The sequence below is a fragment of the Lagenorhynchus albirostris genome, chromosome 20, assembly GCF_949774975.1.
Source record: "Lagenorhynchus albirostris chromosome 20, mLagAlb1.1, whole genome shotgun sequence".
Lineage (NCBI taxonomy): Eukaryota > Metazoa > Chordata > Mammalia > Artiodactyla > Delphinidae > Lagenorhynchus > Lagenorhynchus albirostris.
The window spans coordinates 324,132-351,246 of record NC_083114.1 but is presented as its reverse complement, the minus strand read 5'-3'; the positions used below and the strand labels follow the sequence as shown (position 1 = coordinate 351,246).

General features: G+C 46.4%; 1 protein-coding gene and 1 long non-coding RNA gene across 2 annotated transcripts; both read left to right on the top strand.

The window, feature by feature from the left end:
- Positions 1-1,396: 1,396 nt before the first annotated feature.
- Positions 1,397-21,122, top strand: LOC132511082 (uncharacterized). Its single transcript, XR_009537515.1, has 3 exons — positions 1,397-1,586; positions 18,995-19,182; positions 20,878-21,122. It is a non-coding gene; the product is annotated as an uncharacterized LOC132511082 (long non-coding RNA).
- Positions 21,123-23,875: 2,753 nt separating this feature from the next.
- On the top strand, positions 23,876-26,077 carry LOC132511024 (disintegrin and metalloproteinase domain-containing protein 29-like). The gene is given in 1 exon segment (XM_060133707.1): positions 23,876-26,077. A coding segment is annotated over 1 exon segment (1,962 nt). The 3' UTR covers positions 25,838-26,077.
- Positions 26,078-27,115: the final 1,038 nt, after the last annotated feature.

Sequence of the window (27,115 nt, the reverse complement as noted above, 5' to 3'; positions counted from 1 at the left end):
AGTCACACTTCCTGCTGCTGCTGCCCGGTGGCGATCGACTCCTAGGGCTGGCCTCCGTCCATGGCACGTACACGGCCTGAGCACAACCAGATGGGTCGCTGGCATGGAAGCTGGAATGGAGAACTAACAATCTCTGAGCCCAGATGTAATTTCTAAGGGGATCCAGCCCGCAGAGCAGAGCTACCTGGGTGTGTGGCTCTGACACAAGGAGACATCCGTGGTGCTGAAATGACCCCCTTGGTCTCCCGCTACCCCACCTCCTCCTGTCATAAACGGATGACTAGGAATTCCAGTTCTAGGTGAGTGAGGGGGTATTAAGCCCGGGAGGTGGACGGCAGCAAACTGCCCCAGGTCTGACTTCTCCCCACTCTGGCCCATCCCTGGCAACATCAAGTCATCTTTGGCCCCAACCTTCTGCTTCAGGACCAGAGGGAAGGAAACCACTTGAAAAAGCCAACCTCACAGAATCAGCATTTCTTTCCAAGACTCCAAATCATGTCTGAGAAAGGGAAGACCAGCTACAAGGCAAAGAGGAGGGAAAAACCTGCCAAGCTGTCTTACAAATTAGCTGAACGTGCATTCCACCGGTAAGCAGGGAGAGTTCCTGTTGTTCCTCACCTTGCAGTAACTGACATTGTCATTTTCTTGGGGTTCAGCAGTTCTAATAGATGTACAGTGATATCTCATTGTTGTATTAATTTGTAATTCCCTAATGTTGTATGATACTGAGCACTTTTTATACTGTCTGTATATCTTCTTTGTCCAGGTGTCTGTTCATATCTTTATCTGTTTTTAGTGGGGTTGCTTGTGTTAGAGGTCTTTGTATATTTGAGACAAATCCTTTATTAGATATGTGTTTTCAAATATTTTTCCCCCAGCTTCTGGCTTGTCTTTTGATTTTCTGAATAAGGTCTTTCACAGAGTAGAAATCTTTAAGTTTATAAAGTCCATGCTATTACTTGCTCTTTTTTCGTGGATTTCCTTTTCGTGTTGTGTGTTAAAACCCAAAGATCATGATCTACCTAATCAAACACAAGTTCATGTAGATTTTCTCCTATGTTTTCTTCTATAATTTTGAAGTTGTGCCTTTTAAATGTGTCTAAGAATAATTTTGAATGAGTTGGCATAAGTTGTAAAGTTCGTGTCTACCTCCATTTCATGTCATACGGTTTCCAGTTAACGGTTCCTTAACTATTTTTGGAGAAGTTATGGGACACAGTCTCCGTGTCAGTGAACGCCCAAAGTTGAATGGGTTCCGCAGTTCTGCCTGCAGGGGGCGCTGTGTCCTGTGAACTGTGAGGGACGCGCGGCCTGCAGTTCCTGCACTGACCACACGGTGGCGCTGAGCTGGCCTCTCCGACCCAGGGCGCATGCGTGTTCCCCCTCCCGGCCCGCAGCTGGGAGGAGTTCTGTCTCCTCAGGCAACGCCGAGGCTTCGGCTGGGACGCCCGGCTCAGCGTCTCTGCTGACAGCAATTCAGTCTCCTTAGGACTCGCTGGGGTTTCGGTTTCAGGACGACGCAGGGCTGAGTCCACGCTGACGGAAGCTGGGTTTCCTGAGGACCCAGGCGACGCCGGGAGATAAAGGTGAGAAGAAGTGGGGAGAAGCTTCCTGGGGGGACTGACGGCTGACGGGGGTCCGTCTTCATGCGACCCAGGAAGGGCTTGGTGTGCGAAGCCGGGTTTTCGGTCACTTCGGCGTGCCGTGTAGCCAGCATGTGGTGTGGGGTGTCCAGTTTCCCCAGCACCATTTATTGCGGGGCCTGCCCTTCCCCTCGGTGTGTCCTTGGCCCCTTTGTCATAAATTAACGGGCCCCACGCGTGCGGGCTGGATTCTGGGCTCTGCGTCCCGCCCCTCGGGCCCGTGCGCCTGTCTCTGTGCCGGTTCCGCGCTGTTTGGGGACTGCAGCTTCTCCGCAGAGTGTGGAGTCAGGAGGGAGATGCCTCCAGCCCGTCCTCCTCGCTCAGGGTCGCTTCGGGGTCCTTTGTGGCTCCACACAGCTGTTAGGAGGATCTGCTCTGTTTCCGTGAAAACTACCATTGGAATTTCGGCGGGAGTTACGCTCACTGTGTACATTGCTTTGGGAAGAGTGGACATTTTAACACGATGAGTTCTTGCGTTCCGTGAGCACGGGATATCTTTCCATTGACTTGTGTCTTCAGTTTCTTCAAGTTTTCAGTGTGCGGGTCTTTCACGTCCTTCGTTAAATTTATGCTAGGTATTTTGTGCTTTTTGATGGAATTGTAAATAGCTTTTGTTTTTTCCCTCTTTCTGATGGTTCGTGATTAGTGTTTAGAAACGCAGTTGACTTTCTGGGTATTGATTTTGTAACTTCACTGAGTTCATTTATTATTTCTAATAGTTTTTTGGTAGAGCGATGTAGAAAACTGGAACTCGAAAATCCCACTGTTTCTGTCATATTTAGGTCATCCACAACACCAAAGACACAGTGTCTCCTACTAGAATCTTCCCACAGTGCCTGTCAATTCCATGTGGGCTCCTATAAGGGCAGTTAGGTTCATGACCTTGTGTGAAGTGGATCTGGGTTAAGGCTTGGCCTCTATAAGAAAGTGTAATATTTTCTCTGCCTTTCTGGTGTGTTCTTGACATGGTGTTTTGGAAAGTTATTGACTTTGCAGTAACTCCAAACCTACAGAAACTTGGGATAGCAGAACAAGGTACTGTGTATCTGCACACTCAGATTACCCAGACTTCCTTGCTTTACTGCTTTAGCCACTGAACACACAATACTCCAGTGCATTTTACCCAAAACGGGGCCCCCCCTTCCAGGGAACCACCACGTAACCTCCAAATGAGGAAATTATGATGGTTTCCACATTGCAGTCCAATCCACAGGCCCACTTCAGCTTTCACCAGCTGCTCCAGCTCTAGGGAAATGTCTTTTCCCATTCTGATCCAGGTTTCTTTTTCTGGAACAATGACTGATACTTCCCCTCATTTTCGCAACCTTGATGGATTTAAAGCACACAAGATGAATATGATCTGGGTGGCTTTTCTGTATTGTCACATGTATCAGTACTTCATTTATTTTGTGTGTGTGTGATTAAATGTACCGATCATTTACCATTTAAACTATTTTAAGTACACCATTCTATGGCATTAACCACACTCACGTTATTGTACAAGTATCCTCACCACCCACATTCAGATCTTTTCAGTTTTCACCGGTGAAACTCTGTTGCCATTAAACACGAATTCCCCTCAGCCCCTGCGGGCAACCACATTCTACTTTCTCTCTCTGAATTTGACTTTTCTGGGTACCTCATATAAGTGGAATCATATCATTTTTGTCCTTTTGTGACGGAGTTATTTCATTTATCTTTTTTTTTTTTTTTTTTTGCGGTACGCGGGCCTCTCACTGCTGTGGCCTCTCCCGCTGCGGAGCACAGGCTCCCGACACGCAGGCTCAGCGGCCATGGCTCATGGGCCCAGCCGCTCCGCGGCATGTGGGATCCTCCCGGACCGGGGCACGAACCCGTGTCCCCTGCATCGGCAGGCGGACTCTCAACCACTGCGCCACCAGGGAAGCCCTATTTCACTTATCTTAATGGCTTCAAGGTTCATATATGTTGTAGCATGTGTCAGAAGTTCCTTAATTTTTAAGGCCGAATGACATTCTTTTGTGTGTATACCACATTTAGTTTATCCGCTCATCCTTCAATGGACACTTGGATCGCTTCCACCTTTTGCTATTGTGATTAATGCTGCTGTGAGTATGGGTGTACCCTTATCTCTTCCAATCCCTGCTTTTAGTCTTTTGGGTATATACCCTGATGTGGAACTGATGGATCATATGTTAATTCTGTGTTTACCTTTTTGAGGAGCTGCCGTACTGTCTTCCACAGGGGCTGCACCATTTCACTTTATTCCTTTCATGGCAGAATAACATGGCGGTTTTTGGGTCAGCCCCACTGTGTTTATCCATTTACCCACTGATGGACGTTTGCATTGTTTCTTCCTTTTGACTCTTGTGAACAGTGCGGCTCTCAGTTTATATGTACACCTGTTTTCAGTTCTTTGGGGTCTCTATCTAGGAGTGGAGGTGTTGAACCATATGGTAATTGTACATTCATATTGTAAACATAGGTTGCACCCTTTTCCATTTCCACAAGTCATGTTTAAAGGTTCCAGTTTCTCTGCATTGTTGCCAACATTTGTTATTTTTAATTCTCATGATGATAACCATTTTAGAGTGTGTGAAGGAGTTATTGCAAATTGTGGTTTTAATTTGCATTTCCCTCCTGTCTTGTCGTCTACTTGTTGACCATTTTCATGTCTTGTGCAAAGAAGGGTCTATTTAAGTCCTCCGTCCATATTTAAAATGGGGTTGTTTGTTTTTGTTGATGAGTTATGAAAGTTCTTGATATACACTGGATAAAGAAAGACTCATCAGATATATAATGTGGAAATATTTTCTTCCATTATGTGGGCTGTCTTTTCACTTTCTGGATTGCATCTGGTCACTGTCAAGCCACGGAGAGAGGCTTGACAGACAGGGCTGTGAGGGACAATTATGTTTGACTTGGCCAACATGTCAAATCGACTTGGCCGACACGTCACATTTCCTTCAAGCCTCCAGATCTGTGAGATAATAAATTTCTATCGCATATAGCTGCTCAGTGTGTGATATTTCATATGGCAGCCCTAGAAAATAATAAAGATTTTGGTATCAGGAAGAGGAAGGCTGCTTAACACTTACCTACACATGTGGAAGTATTTTTAGATTTGGGTAATGAAAAGAGGCTGGTGTTGGTGTGCTTAATAGGAAAAGCTCAGATAGATTGGAAGACCTGTTGGTAGAAAATGTACATCGATGGAGATTATGGTGAGGGATCAGAAATGAAAGAGGAGAGCTGAGAGAAAGCTTCTGTAATCTTAGAAATACATATATAAGCATAATAAACAAATAAATGTTGGTGATATCTCAGATGGAAATGGAGAACGTGCCATTGAAAACATGTGGAAAGGTGAATCTTGTAATAAAGTGGCAGAAAACTTTTCTGAATAGTATTAGGTTGCATATACAAATTAGAACTTGAGTGTGATGATTTTGGATGTTGAGCTGAAGAGATTTCTAAGCAAAGTATTGAAGAAAGTATGGCCTGATTTCTTCTTGCTGCTTGCAGTTATGAGAAGAGAAAGTGAACTGAAGAGACAATTATTAAGAAAAGCAGAAAGAAATCCTGAAGTTTTGGAAACATCTCAGTCTATCCAGATAGCCTACTTTCGAAATAGAGCCAAGGGTGTGCCTGGAAAAACTTTTGCTAAAGGGTTGATGCATGTGATTCATACAGTCAGCCATCTCAGCAGAACCGGGAATAGCTATGTGGTCATACAGGAAAGGCCTGTGGAGGATCCTCTTGCCTGGTGACCTGAATCTCATGAACTGCATAGAAGGCCAAGAAGGGTTTTCAGAGTCTGACAGTAGCAGACACAATGTTCCTCTGGACTGAAATAACCAAATGGGGTGAAGTAGAGATAGATTGATTTGAGGACAGGGACAGACGGAGTGGCTCGCTTGGTTGCTACTGCCACCCAGTGTTCAGAGGGCACAGGCTGAGGTGCCAGGGTCACAGACAGGTGGGCCCAGAGGACAGAGCGTGCAGACGAAAGGGAGCAAAATTTGCCACCCCAGTGTGTCTCATTGTCTTGAGGATTAAATTAAGGTCATTCTTTTTAAGAACAGAAGAGTCAGGAAGAAATTTTGACCTCCCCCTTAGCTACCTATAGAATTTAGATAGAGGACCTGTTACCAAAATAGAGCTGTCAGCAGAAATATGTGCAAAAAACATGGGCTAGGTGTGGTGGTGTGGGGGCCAGGAGATCAGCAGGGCCTAGAGATCAGAGTCCACTCTGTGTCCCATTGTCTCCACTGGCCCAGCAAACATTTATTTATCAAACATCTACTTTTCCATTTTCATGTGAATTGCCTTCTTCCCCTTTGAAGTCCCAAACCACTAACCCCAACCTGCTCTTTCGTCTTTACCTTAAGATGATATTTAAGGTGAGTTACTCAGGTTTCCTGGGTCTCTCCCATGTATACATATTATTGAGTGTTTATTGGAATTTTTCCTTTTAATCTGTTTCATGTCAATTTAATTTTTAGACGAGCCAGAAGGACCTAGAAACGTAGAGGAAAATTTCTTCCTCCTTGATAGAGCCAATACATTTTTTTTCTTATCTTAAAATCCAATAGAATTTGCTCTGTTTCTTTCTGACTTGCTTGACACCTTGTTTACATCATTTTCCTTTTTTGCTTTGGGAATGGGAAACTCTATCCTATGCCTGCCCCACCAGTGTAATTTGAAAGCAAAGAACTTGGGTTAAAGAACAACAAATTATAAAACTTATAAAAATAGCAAGTGAGACTTTATTCAATACTACTGCAACACGAGGCAGACTGGACTAAACTCCAAATACAACAGGGACAAGTGGGGATTTATACCAACTGGCAGAGTGATCAGATGTAAACTCACTTATAGGAGGTAACAAAGGTCAGAGGATCTTCTTAAACTGGCTTAAGAGGTTCTTGCTAAATGCAGTCAAGGTCTTATATCTCAAAGGTGGAAGATCAGGAATTTGATCACATATCAAGGGTGGAGAAATTCTCAGTAAATTGACTTAGCAGGAGTCTTACTAAAGGCAGGCCAAGGTTGAGGTCTCCTCAAGAAGGGAGTTCAGAGGAGCGTCACTAAAGTTTGATCAAGGAGGGAGTCTTTGTCAGTCCACCTTTCTGGCTCAAGGTAAGAAGAGGCATTCTTCTTTCCTCTGTACAATAGAAGTCCATTTCTTGTTCAGTGGGTTTTTGATTGTTAAGGGCCTCCTGTACTGTGTGTTGAGAGTTTATAGTAGAGGATATTGTTTGTATGGTGTGAGCCTTTAAACCTGCAATAAGGGGGATTATCAAGAGAGTAAAATAAAAGCAAAGATTAATGGTTGAGCTTTGTTTTTATTTCCATTTCTCTAGGAGGTGGGTCAAAATGGATCTTGCTGTGATTTATGTCATAGAGTGTTCTGCCTATGTTCTCCTCTAAGAGTTTGATAGTGTCTGGCCTTACATTTAGGTCTTTAATCCATTCTGAGTTTATTTTCATATGTGGTGTTAGGGAGTGTTCTAATTTCATACTTTTACATGTACCTGTCCAGTTTTCCCAGCACCACTTATTGAAGAGGCTGTCTTTTCTCCACTGTATATTCTTGCCTCTGTTATCAAAGGTAAGGTGACCATATGTGTGTGGGTTTATCTCTGGGCTTTCTATCCTGTTCCATTGATCTATATTTCTGTTTTTGTGCCAGTACCATACTGTCTTGATTACCGTAGCTTTGTAGTATAGTCTGAAGTCAGGGAGCCTGATTACTCCAGCTCCATTTTTCGTTCTCAAGATTGCTTTGGCTATTCGGGGTCTTTTGTGAAAGAAAAAAATTTCACAAATTGTGAAATTTTTTTGTTCTACTTCTGTGAAAAATGCCAGTGGTAGTTTGATAGGGATTGCATTGAATCTGTAGATTGCTTTGGGTAGTAGATTCATTTTCACAATGTTGATTCTTCCAATCCAAGAACATGGTATATCTCTCCATCTGTTTGTATCATCTTTAATTTCTTCCATCAGTGTCTTATAATTTTCTGCATACAGGTCTTTTGTCTCCTTAGGTAGGTTTATTCCTAGATATTTTATTCTTCTTGTTGCAATGGTAAATGGGAGTGTTTTCTTAATTTCACTTTCAGATTTTTCATCATTAGTGTATAGGAATGCCAAAGATTTCTGTGCATTAATTTTGTATCCTGCTACTTTACCAAATTCATTGATTAGCGCTAGTAATTTTCTGGTAGCATCTTTAGGATTCTCTATGTATAGTATCATGTCATCTGCAAACAGTGACAGCTTTACTTCTTCTTTTCCAGTTTGGATTCCTTTTATTTCTTTTTCTTCTCTGACTGCTGTGGCTAAAACTTCCAAAACTATGTTGAATAATAGTGGTGAGAGTGGGCAACCTTGTCTTGTTCCTGATCTTAGTGGAAATGGTTTCAGTTTTTCACCATTAAAAGCTTTTGCACAGCAAAGGAAACCCTAAACAACACCAAAAGACAACCCTCAGGGGCTTTCCTGGTGGCGCAGTGGTTGAGAGTCCGCCTGCCGATGCGGGGGACACAGGTTCGTGCCCCGGTCCTGGAAGATCCCACATGCTGCAGAGCGGCTGGGCCTGTGAGCCATGGCTGCTGAGCCTGTGCGTCCGGAGCCTGTGTGCCACAACAGTGAGAGGCCCGTGAGCTGCAAAAAAAAAAAAAAAAAGAGTAATGTACCAAAGTGTTCACTGCAGCTCTGTTTACAATAGCCAGGACATGGAAGCAACCTAAGTGTCCATCAACAGATGAATGGATAAAGAAGATGTGGCACATGTATACAATGGAATACTACTCAGCCATAAAAAGAAACGAAATTGAGTTATTTGTAGTGAGGTGGATGGACCTGGACTCTGTCATACAGAGTGAAGTAAGTCAGAAAGAGAAAAACAAATACCGTATGCTAACACATATATATGGAATCTAAGGAAAAAAAAAAGGTCATGAAGAACTTAGGGGCAAGACGGGAATAAAGACACAGACCTACTAGAGAATGGACTTGAGGATATGGGGAGGGGGAAGGGTAAGCTGTGACAAAGTGAGAGAGTGGCATGGACATATATACACTACCAAACGTAAAATAGACAGCTAGTGGGAAGCAGCCGCATAGCACAGGGAGATCAGCTGGGTGCTTTGTGACCACCTAGAGGGGTGGGATAGGGAAGGTGGGAGGGAGGGAGACGCAAGAGGGAAGAGATATGGGAACATATGTATATGTATAACTGATTCACTTTGTTATAAAGCAGAAACGAACACACCATTGTAAAGCAATTATACTCCAATAAAGATGTTAAAAAAAGATTAATGGTTGAGGCAGACTGAAATGACAATTTCTTAGTCCAGAGTGCAGCTAATCAAGAAAATTTCTAGACATTTGGCACAAAATATCTTTAGATGGTGGAGTGCCAACATCAGTGCCAGTCTGATGGATTTCTTGGATGGATTTACTGAATGTTCCAGGTGGTGGCATAGACATCAGAGGGATTTTGATAAGATTGTCCACAGTCATGGTATTTCCTGGAGCAGAGACTAAAAGGTGCAGAAATTAGGTGAACTTCCTGAGGAGCCTACACAGCAGCAGCTCCAGGCACCAAGGTTATTCGCATACCATCTTCTGAAGTTTCTTTGAAGTTTTTGTCAAGTTGTCCTGCATCAGCTCACACGGCTTCATTAGGTACCGGGGGGAAGATCAGCTACAGACAGCTTAGAGTCACAGTGAGGATCTGGGTAGTCACGTTTTGGTTCTTCATGATGTGAATTCTGGAGGGTGGGATAAAATTCGGAACATTACTTTGGAGAGACGTGGCCAGATAGTGAAGGCAGCTACAAGAGGTGAGAATTTGTTAAGGGCCAACTAAATATGAGAAATGGCAGGATCAAGACAAATTTACAGGTAGATAAATACCTTCTCAGAGAATTAACTGGGCTGGAATCTGATAACCCAATAGGACTGGCTGTGGTTTCCTACTGAAACATAAAATCTCTCCGTATAGTCACCCTACTTGTGGTCAAACCTTAACAAAGTAAGGTTATCCTTTTTTACAAAATTCATCTGTTCTAATTAGATTTGGCCTGATTATTCACACATGTTCAGCAAGAATGATTACTGACCACATGAACATTTTAGTTTGTTTTGGTTGAATTTTTCTTAAGGAATCTCAGGTTGTAGTCTTAAAAGCCTCTTGAGGTTAGGAAGACATGCCAAGACCTTACCACCAGACCTCATATGCAGTAGCTATAGATTTGGGTGAATTCCTCTCTTCTGTCATCATTTTCTCTTCTATAAAATATTCTAAGGTTCCTGGTCCTATCAAGAAGTGTCTTTCCTTACTTTCCTGTAAGGCTGGGTACCACGTGAGCCAGGATGCAGGCCAGTTATCCTGAGATGTCTTTGTAACCACTGGCAATAAAAATCAACCTTAGTGTCTTGAACTCTCAGGACACATCTGATTTTATACACATCACTCTAAAATATGACAGTCCAGTCAAAGCCTTGGTTACATGGCCACTATTTCCAAGTACGTTCTGTTATAAGGAGGGTAGATTCTGAATAAACCCATGCAAAAAATCAAATTCTGGCAGGAAGTGGAGCATTACGGACTTGGAAGACATTTTAACAGTTTCTTAGGAGTTAAACATACACTTACCATGCGACTGAGGAGTGGGCTACAAAGTACCTACCCAACTGAGTTAAAATTTTATGTTTGGACTTTTCTGGTAGCACAGTGGTTAAGAATCTGCCTGCCAATGCAGGGGACACGGGTTTGAGCCCTGGGCCGGGAGGATCCCACGTGCTGCGGAGCAACTAAGCCCGTGCGCCACAACTACTGAGCCTGCGCTCTAGAGCCCGCGAGCCACAACTGCTGAGCCTGCGTGCCACAACTAGTGAAGCCCGTGTGCCTAGAGCCCATGCTCCGCAACAAGAGAAGCCACTGCAATGAGCTCAGTCACCGCAACGAAGAGTAGCCCTCACTTGCCTCAACTAGAGAAAGCCCACGCACAGCAACGAAGACCCATCATAGCCAATAAAAAAAAAAATTTTTATGTTCACACAAATGCCTTCATGGGAATGCTTATATCAGCTTTATTTATTTGAACCATTTTCCAGTCTCTGAATTTTGCTCATATGGTGATTGGTTTATGGAAAATTTCCAAAGTAATTAGTGAACACTCACATCTATTGGGTAATTTCAATTACATAAACCCATTTTCTGAGGCACCTTCAACCTAAACATCTCTGTCACCTCCTCAGCCCCAGCACAGCCAACCTCTCCCTCGGGGTTTCTGACATACTCAGGAGGAGGTTTCAGCCCAGGGACTGGGAAGTTCCTTACACGTAGCCGCTGGTGGCAGAAGAGGACCCTGCCAGTCCAGCCTGTGGTGAGGGCTGAGAGACTTCTGTGGAGGATGCTGCATGGTTGTTGGATGATGCTCTCAGGGCAAGACATACCCGTATTTAACCTAGGGTATCTCAACTTATTTGCCCATTGATGAGGCAGAATATTTCATATCCAGTGCCTGTCTAGCCAAGGAAAGATGGATATCCCATGGGCCATACTCAGTGGGATGCCAAAGGCCCAAGTCCTAATCCTCGTTGAGAATATGTGTCCCCCATCACATCCGTGACCTCTGTGCAGACAGAGACAGACAAACTGAGAAAGAAGCCCCACAGGACATGCCTCTCTCTTTTTTTTTTTTTTTTTCGGTACGCGGGCCTCTCACTGTTGTGGCCTCTCCCGTTGCGGAGCACAGGCTCCGGACGCGCAGGCTCAGCGGCCATGGCTCACGGGCCCAGCCGCTCTGCGGCATGTGGGATCTTCCCGGACCGGGGCATGAACCTGCGTCCCCTGCATCGGCAGGAGGACTCTCAACCACTGCGCCACCAGGGAAGCCCCATGCTTCTCTTTCTGAGCCCACCTTTGAATGACAGGGAAACAACCTGAACATGTTCTGAGCTTTGATAACTAAATGTTACTCCTAGGGTCAGACCGTCTCCCCAAACTGTGCAACCATTGGATTAAAAAAATCCTGTTTTCCACTTCTAAGAATTAGGATATCTAGAAGGCCTGCAAATTTACCTGTTAAGCACAGTTCTCATTGCCTTATTGAGTTGGCCATGTGTTCCCAATAGAATCCAATATTAATCACACAGGAGTAAGCAGTCCTTAACAACTCTTAATTTAGATTTGTTTTAGCTGAAAAGAGAAGACTCAGTCCCTGAGAGGAAACCACTCCTCAGTTCCTTCTGCATCTTCTCCTGGGACTGCAATCCTGTGCTGGGTGGGTCCTGAGCACCCCCACTACCACCCTGCAGGGAAGGGTCCTGCCTGGTCTCACACTGTATTTACCTCAGTATCTCTAGTCCAGTATTCAGTGGCTGTGCCCTGCCTTCAGAATCCTTTTACAGTGACACCATATTCTTTCTACATCATCTCTTGAAATAGTGAATCGGCCTTACTAAACCCACACACTTTACAGGGAGACCCCAAGCAAGAATTTTATGAAACCACAAGGGAGCCCTTTCCCTGGAGGTGCCAGATGCATTGATACAGTTGACAGTCGTGTGAGTCAATCAGGGGCTTTGGGGGTTCCTCTCATTTCCTTTGGGCTCCTCTGGTTTAATATTATGTCAGAGAACACCTGCACATAGAAGCCATGGATCTCAATGCACACATAACATCTAATATTCCAATAATACAGACACACATGCACACACAACAAAAACACACAGTGGCTAATTATCATAGTAATGCACTTGAACGTTCTTCTTTTCTATACCTAGCACACGGGCAGTGCCCTCCGTGCCCTCACACACACTGACCCTAGGCTTGAGTGTGTGACTTGCTTTGACAAACAAAAGCAAACACAGTAAAGTGGAGACTGGAGTGTGCATGCACGTTGGGTTTGCCTGTTCTTGAAGAATCTGGACACTGCAGTTGCCCCGTGGGAAGGGTACAGGTCTGTCCCACACTGTCAGAAGTGGGGCACAGTCACAACATTTCTCACTCATAGTGCTGCACCTGAGGGACCCCAGAGACCCCTCCTGCAGGAAGGAAGACCCTGAGAAGTCTGAGGAGGAAGAGGCAGTGTTGTTGTCAGCTGACTCAGGTGATGCTGTTCTACTGGGTCACCAGGTGGGTGGGACAGTAGCAGGATGAGCTAGGTCAGCTCCGTGAGGGATGCCCTGGCTTTTGCAGGACACCTCATCACCAGAAGTTTCTCCATCCTCGGGCTCAATCCTGCTGGCCATCTTTCCTCTTGACCGCCTGCCCTGTGGACCTAAGACCCCAGCATCTGACAGGTACACAGACCCACTGCTTAATCACCCACAACTGCGCCAACTGTGGGAAACCTGCGTCGTCTTCTACGTCTCCGGTGGAACCTGGATTGTGATTACACCTGGGTCCACCAAAAACTCCTGGAGGAGGAGGACTTTGTCACAGAACACTAAGGAAAGAGAGAAGAACAGACTGAGGCTGACGAGCGAGGATCCTGAGTTTGGTCTGTAAGCTGCAGGTGTCAGAGGCTTCAACCTGATCTCCTGTTCTGGACTTTGTCTCACTGTGGTCTCTGGGCATCCCTAAGTTCTCCTCCTTGGAGGGTCTGTGTCTTGTAGCACTTACAGCTTTCATCCACTAGTGTTATCCTGGAGCCTCAGCACTGTGCTAGTCATCTGGGGGAGCGGGGTCTTATATATTCTTATGATTAAATCTCAGCGAGGCAGTTATCCCATGTCTCTAATCTGTGATTCTCACAGGGTTTCTGCGGTGGTGTCAGGGTGGGACTTGTTCCCTTCTGATTACCCACCTGATTCACAAAAAAATTATGACCAGGGCGCTTGACCTTATTAGTTGCACAAAAATGTTTCCTAATTTTAGGGAGAAAGAAAATAGAGATATGTGACTCATGAATACTTAAAAAACTTAAACGAAGGAAAGGCATTTAATAAATATAAACAGTATCAGAAATTCTCTTTCAAAAAGAAAATGAAACATTATGCATCTGTTATTTTTTTAACTTGTCAAAGTATGTTTTCTGCTAAAATATACGTAAAAACCTGTGTGTGTATGTGTGTGTGTGTTAAAATGTAGCCAGATTTGTTTTCATCAGGTATGGTGAGACACACGGACGTGGAAGCGATTGTCAGTTTACACTCACAGATCCCTAGAAACGGGCACACACCACACAGGGGCCACTCAGGGAGGCACTGGGGTTGGTCAGGAGACAGAAGAGGGGGCGGGACGTGCACCAAAGACCTGATTGGGGTTTTGGAATGGATGAGGCAGGGTAGGTATGCTGAGTAAAATTAGCACTGGATAGCCTGAATAATTTTGTCAGGCTCTTGGGCATGTGCGGTTCCTGGTTGTCTGAGACCTGGCCCTGGGGTGATCCAGGTCAGGAGGAATGTGGAAAGGTGTGTGAGAGCTTGTAAGAGAGATAGAAAATAGAGATGTGCTCTGGATTGGTGGCTTGTATATCAGAGGTACACCTGCAGGAAGGTGTCTGATACCTGCAGGAGTTTGCAGCCCAGGAAGGGGCAGTCTGTGCAAGATCAAGGCCCCCCAGATCAGAACATTGAGAATACAGAAATAGGGAAATATAGTTGCTACAGTTGTCCCTGCGGTGCTCTGGCTTCAAATTAAGGGAACTTTGGGTGAGTGACTTTCAGAGAATATGGCAGAAGTCACTCTAAATGGAATAAAACCTTTTACTGTGAGAGTAGGAAGAACAAACACAAGTAAAAATATAAAGATTCCTTGTACACTGGCTCATCACCAAGTGCCCATTTGTATGGCATTAGCCAGGAAAATAGATTTGAGGTTTTGGGGCTCTCTAACAGTACCTGGGCGGAGTTGTGAAGAGTATTTGAATATGCTCAGGTCGAGGAGACGGGTCCAGAAGTTATGCCCTTTGAGAGTATGAACTGTAAGTAAGTTTATGTAAAGGTAGTAGTGTTTGTGTACAGCCAAGGCTGTAGTAGGAGCGGGTGGTCCTACTCCATAGGGGTCAAGGTGTTGACTGAAAGGAGGCCGGTGCTTCCTGGAGACAACATTTATGTCCATTATTTTCTTTCTTTTTAAAAATTCTGCTCCCTGCAGTCATTCATTTATTTATTTATTTTTTTGGCTGCGTTGGGTCTTCGTTGCTGCGCGCGGGCTTTCTCTAGTTGCGGCGAGCGGGGGCTACTCTTTGCTGCGGTGCACAGGCTTCTCATTGCGGTGGCTTCTCTTGTTGCAGAGCACGGGCTCTAGGTGTGCGGGCTTCAGTAGTTGTGGCTCTTGGGCTCTAGAGCGCAGCCTCATCCATTATTTTCTTTAAATAAAGACTTTATTTTTTTTGAGAGCAGTTTTAGGTTTACAGCATAATGGGGGGGCAGTACAGAGCTATCCCATATACGTACTGACCCCCCACATGCACAACCTCCAGCATCATCACTACCCTCAGATGGCACATTTGTTATAGCCGATAAACTGTCACGACACATGGCAATAGCTTACCTTAGGGTTCACTCTTGTACATTTCACGTGACTTTAGAAATGTATGACATGTGTCCAGTATTAAGGAATGATAAGGAGTATTTCCCTGCCCTAAAAGTCCTCTGACTTCACCTGTTCATCCATCTTCCTCTTCCCGAACTCTACACAGTCACTGATCTTTTTACTGTCTCCATAGTTTTGTGTTTTCCAGAATATCACAAAGTTAAAGGCATACAATATGAAGCCTTTTCGGATTGGCTTCTTTTACTTAGTAATGTGCATGCCTCTTCCATGTCTTTTCATTCTTTTATTGCCAAATAATATTCTATTGTTTGGATGCACCACAGCTTATTTATCTGTTCACTTACTGTAGGACATCTTGGTTGCTTCCAAGTTTTGTCAACCATGCATAAAGCTGATATAAACATTTGTGTGCAGGTTGTCACGTGGACCTATGTTTTCTATGTCTTTGGGTAAATACCAAGGTGTACGATTGCTTGGTCGTATGGTAAGAGCATGTTTCCTTTCATAGAAACTGCTAAAATGTCTCCCAAAGTGGATGCACCGTCTTGCGTTACAACAAGCGCTGAATGAGTTCCTTTCCTTCTACAGCCTTGCCGGCATGTGGCAGGTAATTGCGATGTGTCATGACAATTTATCAGCCCTGCCGGCATGTAGTGTGGTCCATGTTCCAGATTTTGGCTGTTTGAATAATTGTGTACAGTCATCACATCATGGTTTTACTTTGCATTTCCCTGATCACATGTGAAGCAGAGCTTCTTCTCATATGCTCATTTGCTATCTGTTTATCTCCATTGGTGAAGTTTCTATTCAGGTCTTTGGCCCATTTTTTTAAAATAAATTTTTAATTTTTTTTTATTTTTGGCTGTGTTGGGTCTTTGTTGCTGTGTGCGGGCTCTCTCTGGTTGCGGTGAGTGGGGCTACTCTTCGATGCGGTGCGCAGGCATCTCACGGCAGTGGCTTCTCTCGTTGCAGAGCACAGGTTCTAGGTGTATGGGCTTCAGTAGTTGTGGCACACGAGCTCATTAGTTGTGGCACGAGAGCTCTAGAGCGCAGGCTTAGTAGTTGTGGCGCATGGGCTTAGTTGCTCCGTGGCACCAGGGCTCGAACCCGTGGCCCCTGCATTGGCAGTCGGGTTCTTAACCACTGCGCCACCCGGGAAGTCCCTTTGGTCCACTTTTTAATCAGGTTTTCTGTTTTCATATTGTTGAGTTTCAAGCGTTCTTTGTATAATTGGGTAACAGTACTTTACCAGATGAATCTGTTACAGATAATTTATCCTAGGCTGTGGCTTGTATTCTCATTGTCTTGACATTGTCTTCCACAGAGCAGAAGTTTTAAAATTTATTAGAATCTAGCTTATCAAAGATGTATTTTATGGATCCTAAAAAGTCATCATTCATTCTACCCCAAATCATCTAGTTCTTCTCCTGTGTTATCTCATGGAGGTTTTAGAGTTTTGAATTTTACATTCAGCTCTGTGAACCATTTTACATTCAGCTCTGTGAACCATTTTCAGTAAAGTTCTGTGAAGACTATAAGGTCTTTGCCAAGATTCACTTTTTTGCATGTGGATGTCCAGTTGTTCCATTTGCTAAAAAGCCCCATTAATTTTCAGAACGGCACAGATAGGAGTAATGTCTTCCAGACTTTGCTTTAATCTTGGGGAAATGGGGGTGTACATTGTGGCAGAGAGCAAGGATTATACCAGGGTTGTGGTCTAAGCAGAGGGTGAGCCCAGACACATAACAGAAATCCCGATATCAAAAGAAGAAAAGCAGTGAAGGTTCTGTGTTCATCATTTGTGTTTTAAGAGGGAACGCCCACAGGCTTTACTGGGGCTCAGGATTTAGCATCCAGGATGAAGTCATCACCAATGGGAAGGTCTTGAGTTGGACAGGTATCATCTGGGATGTGGACTGGAGAACCTCCAAGTGAGTTCCTGTTGCAGTGGATGTAGGTCTCAGCATTTGCCATGGTTGTTTGAAGCAGCGTCTCTGTGGCAGAGTGGGCTTCCAATTGTAATTTACTGAAAACAACTAGACCGTTACTAAGTAGATCAGCAATCATCAGGATGATGTGAGCTGTGCTTGACCGGTCTCTGTTATTGTTGTTGTTTGTGGACATATAGGGTCCTGTATCAAATGAGCCACCTGCCCTGTAGGACGGGTTATGGTTAGTGCTTCCAGGAGAGTATGTGCCCTAGATCTGGTGTCCAACCCTTTTGGTATGGGGGAAAGATAGTGAAATATATTAAAAAATAAATCAAGCCATGGGGAAAGGGAGAGAAACATTCAGGGGATTAGGTGCCAGACTGGAATTTGGAAAGGAATTATTTGAGAGAATTATTTGAGAGATATGTTTCTAATATCAAACATCTGCCTAGGACCTATCAGGGACATGATGGTTCTATTGAATGGTATTCCAAGACCCTACATTGTGTGTATTGAAAATAAAATGTGTAGTTTAGTTACTATTAGTAAAGTCTATAACTCCAAAGGAAATAAATACTGCCCTAGTAAGGCATTGTAGGTCTTAGCGTACATGGAAATATGTGTCATTTTTGATTTACGTTTTAGGTATCTTTGAGGCAAGAGATTCCCAGATACTTTTACACCAAAGGGGACAGTTTTTGGACAATGGCCCAATAGTTTATTATAAATGAGAAGATGGGGTTATTTGTTGTCCAGGGTATCTACTGCTAAGGCCACTGCACCTGCCCTGTCCCTGAGACTAGACCTCGTGCTCCTGAATCCAGAGAACTCCTTGGTGTCCTGATTACACCCTGCAGCCCAGCCCCTCCTGTCTCCCTGCAGGGAGGTTTGTGTCTGGACTCACACTGATCTCCCTTTATTGTGTCTCTTGCACAGTAATGCATGGTTCCTGTCCACGGCTCTCAGGCTGTCCGTTTGCAGATATAGCATGTTCCTGGCATTGTCTCTGGAGATCACAAATCAGTCCTTCACAGAGTCTGCATAGCTAGTGCTACCAGTACCAGTATTAATGGATGAGACCCACTCCAGCCCCTTCCCTGGAGCCTGGCACACCCAGCTCATCCAGTAGCTACTGAAAGTGACTCCAGAGGCTGCACAGGAGAGTCTCAGAGACCCCCCAGGGTACACCAAGCCTCCCTCAGACTCCACCAGCTGGACCTCTGCAAACACAGAGACGTCCTAGTCAGGAGACTGGTACACATCCACTGATTCCCTCACTCGCATCCCCTCACATCCTCAGTATCTCTTGTTCTCCATCAGTTACCTTGTAAAATAGCAACAAAGACAAAGCAGCTCGGCCCAGACTCCACGGTGAGGTGTCTGGATTCAGTCCTTGCACAGCTGATGCCGAGGCAGGGCCGTAACAGTGAGGTGTGGGGGTCCTGCGAAGGACGACTTGGGCTCGAAGATGCCCCAGCTGGTCCTTCCTTGGACTGAAGGACACTTGGTGTCCCATCCAATCTTACTTCTCTCTCTGTCACTCAGGGTCAGAGCTGCATCAGGGCTGACGTCACTCTCAGCATCACAAACATACTTTCCTAAAAACAAATTCCGTGCACATGGAATCCGTTTTCGATGACTGCTTTTCAGGTGACCTGAAATAACTGAAAAAATACCTCAGCATAGTTATTGATAATATGAACCTGCTTCTTTGGGCAAATGTAAAATATAAAATAACAACGGCAATGGTCGGTTTTATGTGTCAGCTGGCCTGGGCTCCGTCTCCAGTTATTCAGTCAATCCCTCATCCAGGTGTTACCCCGAAGGTATTTTGTAGATGTTGTTAAATTCTATCATCATTTTACTCTAACCTAGAAATATTATCCTAAATAACCTGGTTGGGCTTGGTTCGATCACAGCAGACCTGAAGAAGATGCAGTTCCACAGTGGACGGCAGCTTCATCTACTACTCGAGATTTCCAGCCCGGCCTTCCTGACTGACGTCTGGCCCCAAGAAGGTTGTATGTCTCCAACCGGCCGCACAGCCTCCATCCTCCAGAGCTCCCAGCACAGCGGAGTGTCCATCAGGCTCTGCTGGAAGCCACAGGTCAGGGTGGTGACCCCACAAGAGTTTGATCAGGACAAGTTCAAACTCCACATCCCGTTGTGTCTAAACAAACATCACTCCCTCGAGTACTCGTGTCCACGTAGCTTCCCCAGCGAGTGCACGTGCAAAGGACAGCAGGCACGTCCTGGTCCACAGCAAGTCTGAAGGTCCCAGCACACCTTCCCAGGCGCCTGCAGGGGCCACAGGCTGGGCCACACCTAAGCTCCAGGTAAAGGGTCTGCCCCTGGGGTTTAGACCACAGAAAGGTCACGACCCCTCTTCAGAGAGTGGAAGGAGAAAGCGTTTGGGGACAAAAAGATGAAGGAGAAAGAAAACTGATCCACAGGAGAAGAGACAGCCTGATGAGTGTTCACTGTTCAGCGTTGAGTCTGGTGAGAGGAAGGTTAGATTGAAAATCCATCAGCTTCTCTCAGGGACTCGCCCAGCCTTAGGCTCCGTCTGGCTGGGACCAGGACAGCAAAGACTGTCCTTGTCTAGGATTTCTGTTGAGGTCTGTCCTCCCAGTCTGATAGGAAAGCAGCAGCCAGGCCTCACACATCCCTCCTCCCACACATCCTCAGGCCTCCTCACATCCCTGCTTCTGGTGGCCGTGAGCAGTCATTACTGGCTCCGTAGGTGGGACTCTGCATTGGCGCACGTGAGACTGTGTGCTCGTGTTAGAGCAGAAACTTCTAATCAGAGATCTATGGTTGGCAAACAATTACAAACGTACAGAGGGTCTACGAGAGATGGTGAGACGCAGAGGGAACCACAGGCTGTGGCAGGAAACCTCCGCCTTCATCCGCACCTGCTCGTGTGGCTGGTCTCTGTGCTCAGTGGGTCCTGAGCACCCCTGGAGGCCTCAGCCCTGCCTCATGGTCCTCAGTGAAACCTGCAGCCCAGACCCTCCTGTCTCCCTCCAGGGAAGTTTCTGTCTGGGCTCACCCTGACCTCCCCTCCCTGTGTCCCTCGAACAGTCTGCAGCCATGCCCTCGGTGGTTACAGAGCTCAGGTGCAGGGAGAACTGGTTCCTGGGTGCGTCTCTGGAGATGGGGAGTTAACTCCTAGGGGCTGGGGCTGGGGCTGGGGCTGTGTCATCTTTCTAGCATATTCCTGATGACCAGTGCAGCCCCTACCCCAAGGGCTGATGGATCCCAGCTCCAGCAATAACCACTGGTTGGGATGAGGAATCCAGAGACAGCACAGGTGAGGGAGAGGGTGTGCAAGGTGCGGTCCTGGGCCCAACTCCTGTACCTGCACCTGGGACAGGACACCTGGCAACAAGGAGAATCAGTCGCTGTCAGTCACCTGTGGCCACAGCCATCCCCACAGCCCCGTGTCTGACACCTGCGACCCTTGTCAGGTGACACCTGACACCTGGGGAGGTGTCACCAGGCAGAGGAGAAGAACCCACAGCGTCCTCTTCTTCCGGACCACAGCTCTGCCTTCCCCAGGGACCTCAGCCCTGTCTGCGGAGGGAGCTGTGAGCTCCTGCAGCCCACGGGTGGACTTCACCCTTGAGCTTGACGAGGAATTTTCATGTTGGAAGCCTTGTCCTTAGAAGTGGGGAGAGACTGAAGAACTCCTTTTCTGCTATTTCTTATTATTGCTAACCAACATATAATCATTCTCCCCACTTTCTAAGGACTCAGATTGTTTGCTATCCATAACGGCCCTTTTCTCCTTTCTTTTCAGTTAGTTTTTGCAGGTGTTAAGTGGAAGAAATAGTCCTACTCTATCTTCTGCTGTTTGAGAGCTGACACCTTAAAGTTCACTCCTCTCTTCTTCCTCTGCCCACTGCTGGGAAATTTGGTAAGAAGCACAGCTTCTCCCTCCTTCGATGCAGGTGGGAGATCAAAACCACGTGAGCCCCGCCTGTGAGCACAACACTTAACCCCCCCACACCCAGGAACCACATTAAAAACCCTAATCCGTCTCCATTGCTGGTGCTCTCAAACCGTTTCTGATGTTCTTGAGAGGTCTGCCCTGCTCTCAACAGACACCTCAATAATGGAGGTGATAAAGTTTTCAGATTCCTTTCCTGTGTGCCTGTGGCATCATCAGACTGAACTTCTGTATGGAGCTTTGGGGGGGGATGGGTGTCACCATGCATCGCCTTGATGTCCACTGTTAATGCTGTTGGTGCTGTGAGCGTGGTGTCAAGTCAATAACCGCCACCACCAGGGCCTGCCTCCTCTCGCTTTGGGTGTGTGATGCCGGTGTCGCCTGATACCCGTCATGCACTCTAAGGTGCTGCTCGCTGGCTAGTTGTGCTCTGAGCTGTGCCGTGTAGTGCTGCGTCGTTGACTGCAGCAGAGCCTCTTGTATGGATTTAGCCAACTTACTTCAGAAGTTTTGAGAATTAACTGGTATTTATGGACAGGAGTAAACAGTCGTGAGGGGCTCTGCCTTCTGTGCATGGGAGCGTTTTCCTCCTGTGGCAGCACATCTTCCTGATTCAGAGGTTTTAGAGCTAAGCATAGAATCACGAGGCAGAGATGGGCTGGGGGAGACTGCTCTAAGGAGAGGAAGCCCCAGACCCCGGCAGGGAGCAGCCCTGAACCTCCATCTGCGCCTGCTCCTGCGATCAGCCTTGCGTTGGCAGCGCTGACCTCCCTCTGAGGCCCTGAGATCTCCTGGGAGACCCTGACTGTTACCCGCAGCCCCCACACCTGCCCCTGCGAGGAGGCTTGTGTCTGGCTCACCACGCACTCGGACTGCAGTGGCTCGGGCACAGCTGTACCTGCCTGCGCTCCTGGCCTTGGAGCTGCACAGCTGTGAGAACACTTGCTTCTTGGTTGTGTCCCTGGAGATGCTGACTCAGGACTGGAGGTCATGCTGTCCTGAGTGTGCCCCTGAGCCCAGGCCACAGCAGCCGCTCCAGCCCCTTCCCTGGGTGAATGTGGATCCTCCACAGCGGATATTCTGAAATTGGGAACATGTGGACGACACAGGTGAGGCCGAGCCTCTCCATGGAGACCACCTCTCCCTCATGCCTTTGTACAATGTAGTTCTCAGCCAGGGTACCTGGGAAGAGAGAAAAATCCTGAGTCACATGGGCACATGGCCTCATCCCATCATCCCATTTCTGAAGGAAAAGTCTGATTCTCTTCAAGTGGTTTAAGATATGTAGTTAAGTCAGACTTCTCATCATGATGTGTAGGCAGACAGAAGGGCTTGTGGCCTCCGGATTCTGAGGGGGGGATTAGTGCAAGTCTGTAGTACTGTACCTATGAAACTGGGCCTTAAGAAAGCATTCCATGCTGAAGAAAGTACTTTAATGGAAGACATAGTATGAAAAAACAAGTTAGCGTCCATTGTCAGCTAACAGGCACCAAAGGAGATTGTGAGGTATAATTTTACAGTAAAATGAAAACAGGCCCAGATAGAAGATGGGAGAAGAAGAAAGAAATGAGAAGCAAAAAGCTAAAAGCCGTATGTGTAAGCATAATTAAATGGTGAATAGAGGGAAAAGAGTACATCATCTTGTACAGGGTATAAATTAATTAAAGAGTAGAATTAACCATTCAGAAGGTCAGTGGGAATTCGTTTGAGACAGCAGAACTGGGAGCCCGTAGGGTGAAGCCCTGGGGCTGCACAGGGGGTAAGGGAAACATCATTAGATTTCTATGCGTCAATTATCCTCATCCTGTGCTCTGCGAAAACCCTAATGTGGAAGTGAACGAGCGTCTAACTCTCGCCCTCTCAGAGGGGAAAATTAGCCGGTGTGTTAGATCCATCAGGGATGAGCAGGCCCAGTTGGGATGGGGAGGAATACAGAACAGCAGGCAGAAGGCAAGGAGTAAATGTCCTCCCTTGGAAGTTCATCCCCGATCACATCCGGTTTAAACGGCAGGGAAATATTCGTAGTCTGGAGGACAATGAAATCTTTCTTCTGATCATGACCTGATAACTAGATTTTTTTCCTCCCCTCAAAACAAGTACAAAATTTCACAAGAGTGAAATATTTGTTCTCTCACATTGGGAACCAACAGAGAGAAGGGATCAGCACATGCGCGGGAGGAACCTACCGCCGTCCAGGAAAGAACCACAGAGAAGGACTAGAGGGCGCACCCCTGGGGCTCTCGTGGTCAGGAGCAGGGGCTCTCCTCACCCGCTGGGGCAAGGAAAATAAAATCTGATAAATAAGGGAGCCCCAGATGGTGGCCTCTGAAGGGTTTTACAGAGCATTGAGGAACGATGCTGACCCCGTAAGCCCTCAGTTCCACGGTAGCACTCAAGGACATAGTCCTCCGCTCTCCCACCTGAGCCCTGGCTGAGTTCATATCCAGACCTACCCACTGCCACGCCCTGGGACTGTTACCTAATCCCATTAGGAGACCCACCCAGTGACCTCTTTTGCGCTATCCCTGTCTCCTTTTTGGGAAGTGGCCACAGCAGATGGTGTCGACCTGGCTCCTCTGGGATCCTGCTTTTAACTCATTGGCAGGTGTCCCTGAGCAGAGCCCCAAGGCTGGCAGAGGGCCAGGTCACTCTGGGGGCAGCCGCCTTGCTGCTTGGACTCTGGGCAGTACTGGCTCCAGTCCAGTGCTCTCAAGGCCGTCCCTCGTGGCGCTACATCTCTTCGGAGTTGGTGATACCCAGGAAGGAGTTGCACCGAGGCAAGGGTGTTCAGACGCCAGGCTGGCTCTCCCACAGCCTGCGTTTTGGGGGCCAGAGGCACGTTATCCACATGCGGCGCAAGAAATGATTTCGGCCCGGACACCTGCTGCTGGTGACTCAGGATGACCAAGGAGCCTTGCAGATGGACTGCCCCTTCGTCCCTTCAGATTGTCGCTACCTCGGCTACCTGGAGGAGATTCCTTTTTCCATGGTCACCGTGGACACGTGCTATGGGGGTCTTGAAGGTATTATGAAGTTGGATGACCTTGCGTATGAAATCAAACCCCTCAAGGATTCGGAAAGGTTTGAACATGTGGTTTCTCAGATAGTGGCAGATGCCGGTGCAACAGGACCTGCGTATGGACCGGGACACAAGGAGGATAGACACCCACCGTCCCCTGAAGCAGATGTCAGTGTAGCCCCCAGGAGTGGTGCTAGGGTGTTTGCAGCACATAAGGGAATCATGAAAGGTTTTGTTCAATATTCTAATTCAATGTATCGTGTATACAACAGTGTGTCTAAGTGTGTGGAAACCCTGGTACGTATGTGTAGTATAGTGGACTCCTTTCAACAAGGTCTTGCTGTCAGGTTCTATCTAGTCGCAGTGGCACTATTTAATGAAAGAGATCCAACTGTCATGAATGACTATAGAGTACCAGGTGGTGCATACGCTCGTTATCACGCAAAGAATTTCAGACGAGTCATAGAAAGCACTTCATCCTTGATGGTAATCCGTGATGGACCACGGCCAGGCCAGTTTGAGCCAGAGACCTATCCCGTATGTAACACCAGTCGTAGCCTGCTCTTCGTTGGTTATCTAGGCAGACATTATTTAATGTTAGCTATTGTGTCAACTCAACTCATTGGGAGAAGTTTTGGTCTGTGGTATGACGGTGATAACTGCTATTGCATGCGAAGGACCACCTGCCTTATGGCAAAATACCCAGGCTTGACAGATACCTTCAGTGACTGCTCCATCGGGCACTGGTGGAACATAGTAGCGATACGGGGCAGTTGTATATTTAACACGACGGTGAGCGATTTTAATGAAAGCCTGATAAAGACGCGTTGTGGAAACTATATAGTAGAGGACTGGGAGCAGTGTGACTGTGGCCCCTTCAAGCAGTGTTATAGCAACAAATGCTGCGAGTATGACCGTATGTTGGCGGAAGGGGCTACTTGTAATGAAGGACTATGCTGTACAGACTGTATCTACTCTGAACCTGGGACACTCGGCAGACCAATCCAAAATACATGTGATCTTCCAGAGTACTGTTTTGGAACAACCAGTCAATGCCCGGAAGACTTTTATATGCAGGCTGGAACGCCCTGTACTGAAGAAGGCTACTGCTATCATGGAAACTGCACTGACCGCACCATGCACTGCAGAGAAATCTTTGGAAGACACACTACTAACCCTCATGATGTCTGCTATACAATAAATCGAAAAGCCAATCGATTTGGACACTGCATAAGAAATGATAGGGTGTTGAACCATGCTGCTTGTGGAGAAGCAGACATAAAATGTGGAAGGCTGCAGTGTAGCAATGTCACTCATGTTCCCCGGTTGCAGGAACATGTTTCATTCCATCAGTCAGAGATCTCAGGGGTCTGGTGTTGGGGGGTAGGCCGTCACTATTCCCCAGAAACAACTGATGTTGGTCATGTGAGAAGTGGTACCCCCTGTGCTCCTGAGAGGTTCTGTCTCAATAGCACCTGCAGTGCTCGTATAGATGCAATAACTTATGACTGTCCCCCTAAGAAATGCAATCATAGAGGAATTTGCAACAATAGAAGGAATTGCCATTGCCACGTAGGCTGGGAGCCTCCACTGTGCTTAAAGAGAGGTCCTGGAGGGAGCACGGACAGCGGACCCAGTTCAAGGAGAATTCGCTCAGCAGAAACAAGCCAAGCCTCGATCCTATATTTGAAACTGGTCTTTGGTCGCATTTATGCCTTCATAGCTGCACTCCTCTTTGGTGTGGCCACCAATGTTAAAAATGTCAAGACCTCCAGAGTTAAGGTAGTGTAGTAGGTGATAAATAAATTATAAACCAGCCTCCCGACCCCTGTACAACCACTGGTAATGTAGAAGTAATATCAATATATATGATGAAATCAGTAATAAGATGGCAAAGATGAATATCATGTTCTTGAAGTCTGCAGGAGAGGACGGCGGGTTTCTGTACATCAGGGGCGGTCGAGAGGCATCGATGTTCTCACATCAGGTCTCTTTGATAGGTCGCTGATCAGCGCTCCGAAATAAATCTTGAAAAACCACTTGTTGGTGCCCTGTAATATTTTGTAAACTCTAAGAGAGCAAATTGAGCCTGAGACTTTGGCCCAGAGAGAGACCTGAGTCAGCAGCTGGGTCTTGACCTGAGTTCACTGGTCCCAGTAATAACAAAAATTTTCATGGGCTTCTTTCGGGCCAGCTTCATGACATTTCTCCAAATCAGTGCTCTTGAACCCTGGGGTTTTCCGCTTCCTCTATTTACTCTCTTCTTCTCTAAACCCAAAGTGGGTTCGGGGTAATAGAGGGCCCCTCCCAACCAGCACTGTCTGTCTCCTTCTGGGGTGGCTGTGGTCTGTGGGATGAGAGTGATGTGGGCTCCATTCCCACCAAGCATAAACTAGGACACTCGGGAGAGCATATTTCCCAAGGTGGGACACGGAGATCAGGAGGCTGAATGTAGCATTCACTGAAATTCCAGCAGAAAGTTAGGTAGAAATGCCTATCATTACTCTGGCATTCAGAGGGAGTCCTGTGAATGTTAATCCTTCCCTTCCTTCTTGCACCTACATTTCAGTGCACTTTCAGTGACTGTATGCTGAGGAATTCCTGATGAATAACAGACACTAGTCTTTTTTATTTTATTTTTTATTTAACATTTTTGTTGGGGTATAATTGCTTCACAATGTTGTGTTAGTTTCTGCTGTATAACAAAGTGAATCAGCTGTACGTATACATATATCCCCATATCCCCTCCTCCCTCTTGCGTCTCCCTCCCACTCTCCCTATCCCACCCTTCTAGGAGGTCACAAAGCACCGAGCTGATCTCCCTGTGCTGTGCGGCTGCTTCCCACTAGCTATCTATTTTACATTTGGTAGTATGTATATATATATATAAGTCCATGCCACTCTCTCACTTCATCCCAGCTTACCCTTCCCCCTCCCTGTGTCCTCAAGTCCATTCTCTACATCTTTATTCCTGTCCTGCCCCTAGGTTCTTCAGAACGGTTTTGTTTTTTTTTTTTAGATTCCATATATGTGTGTTAGCATATGGTATTTGTTTTTCTCTTTCTGACT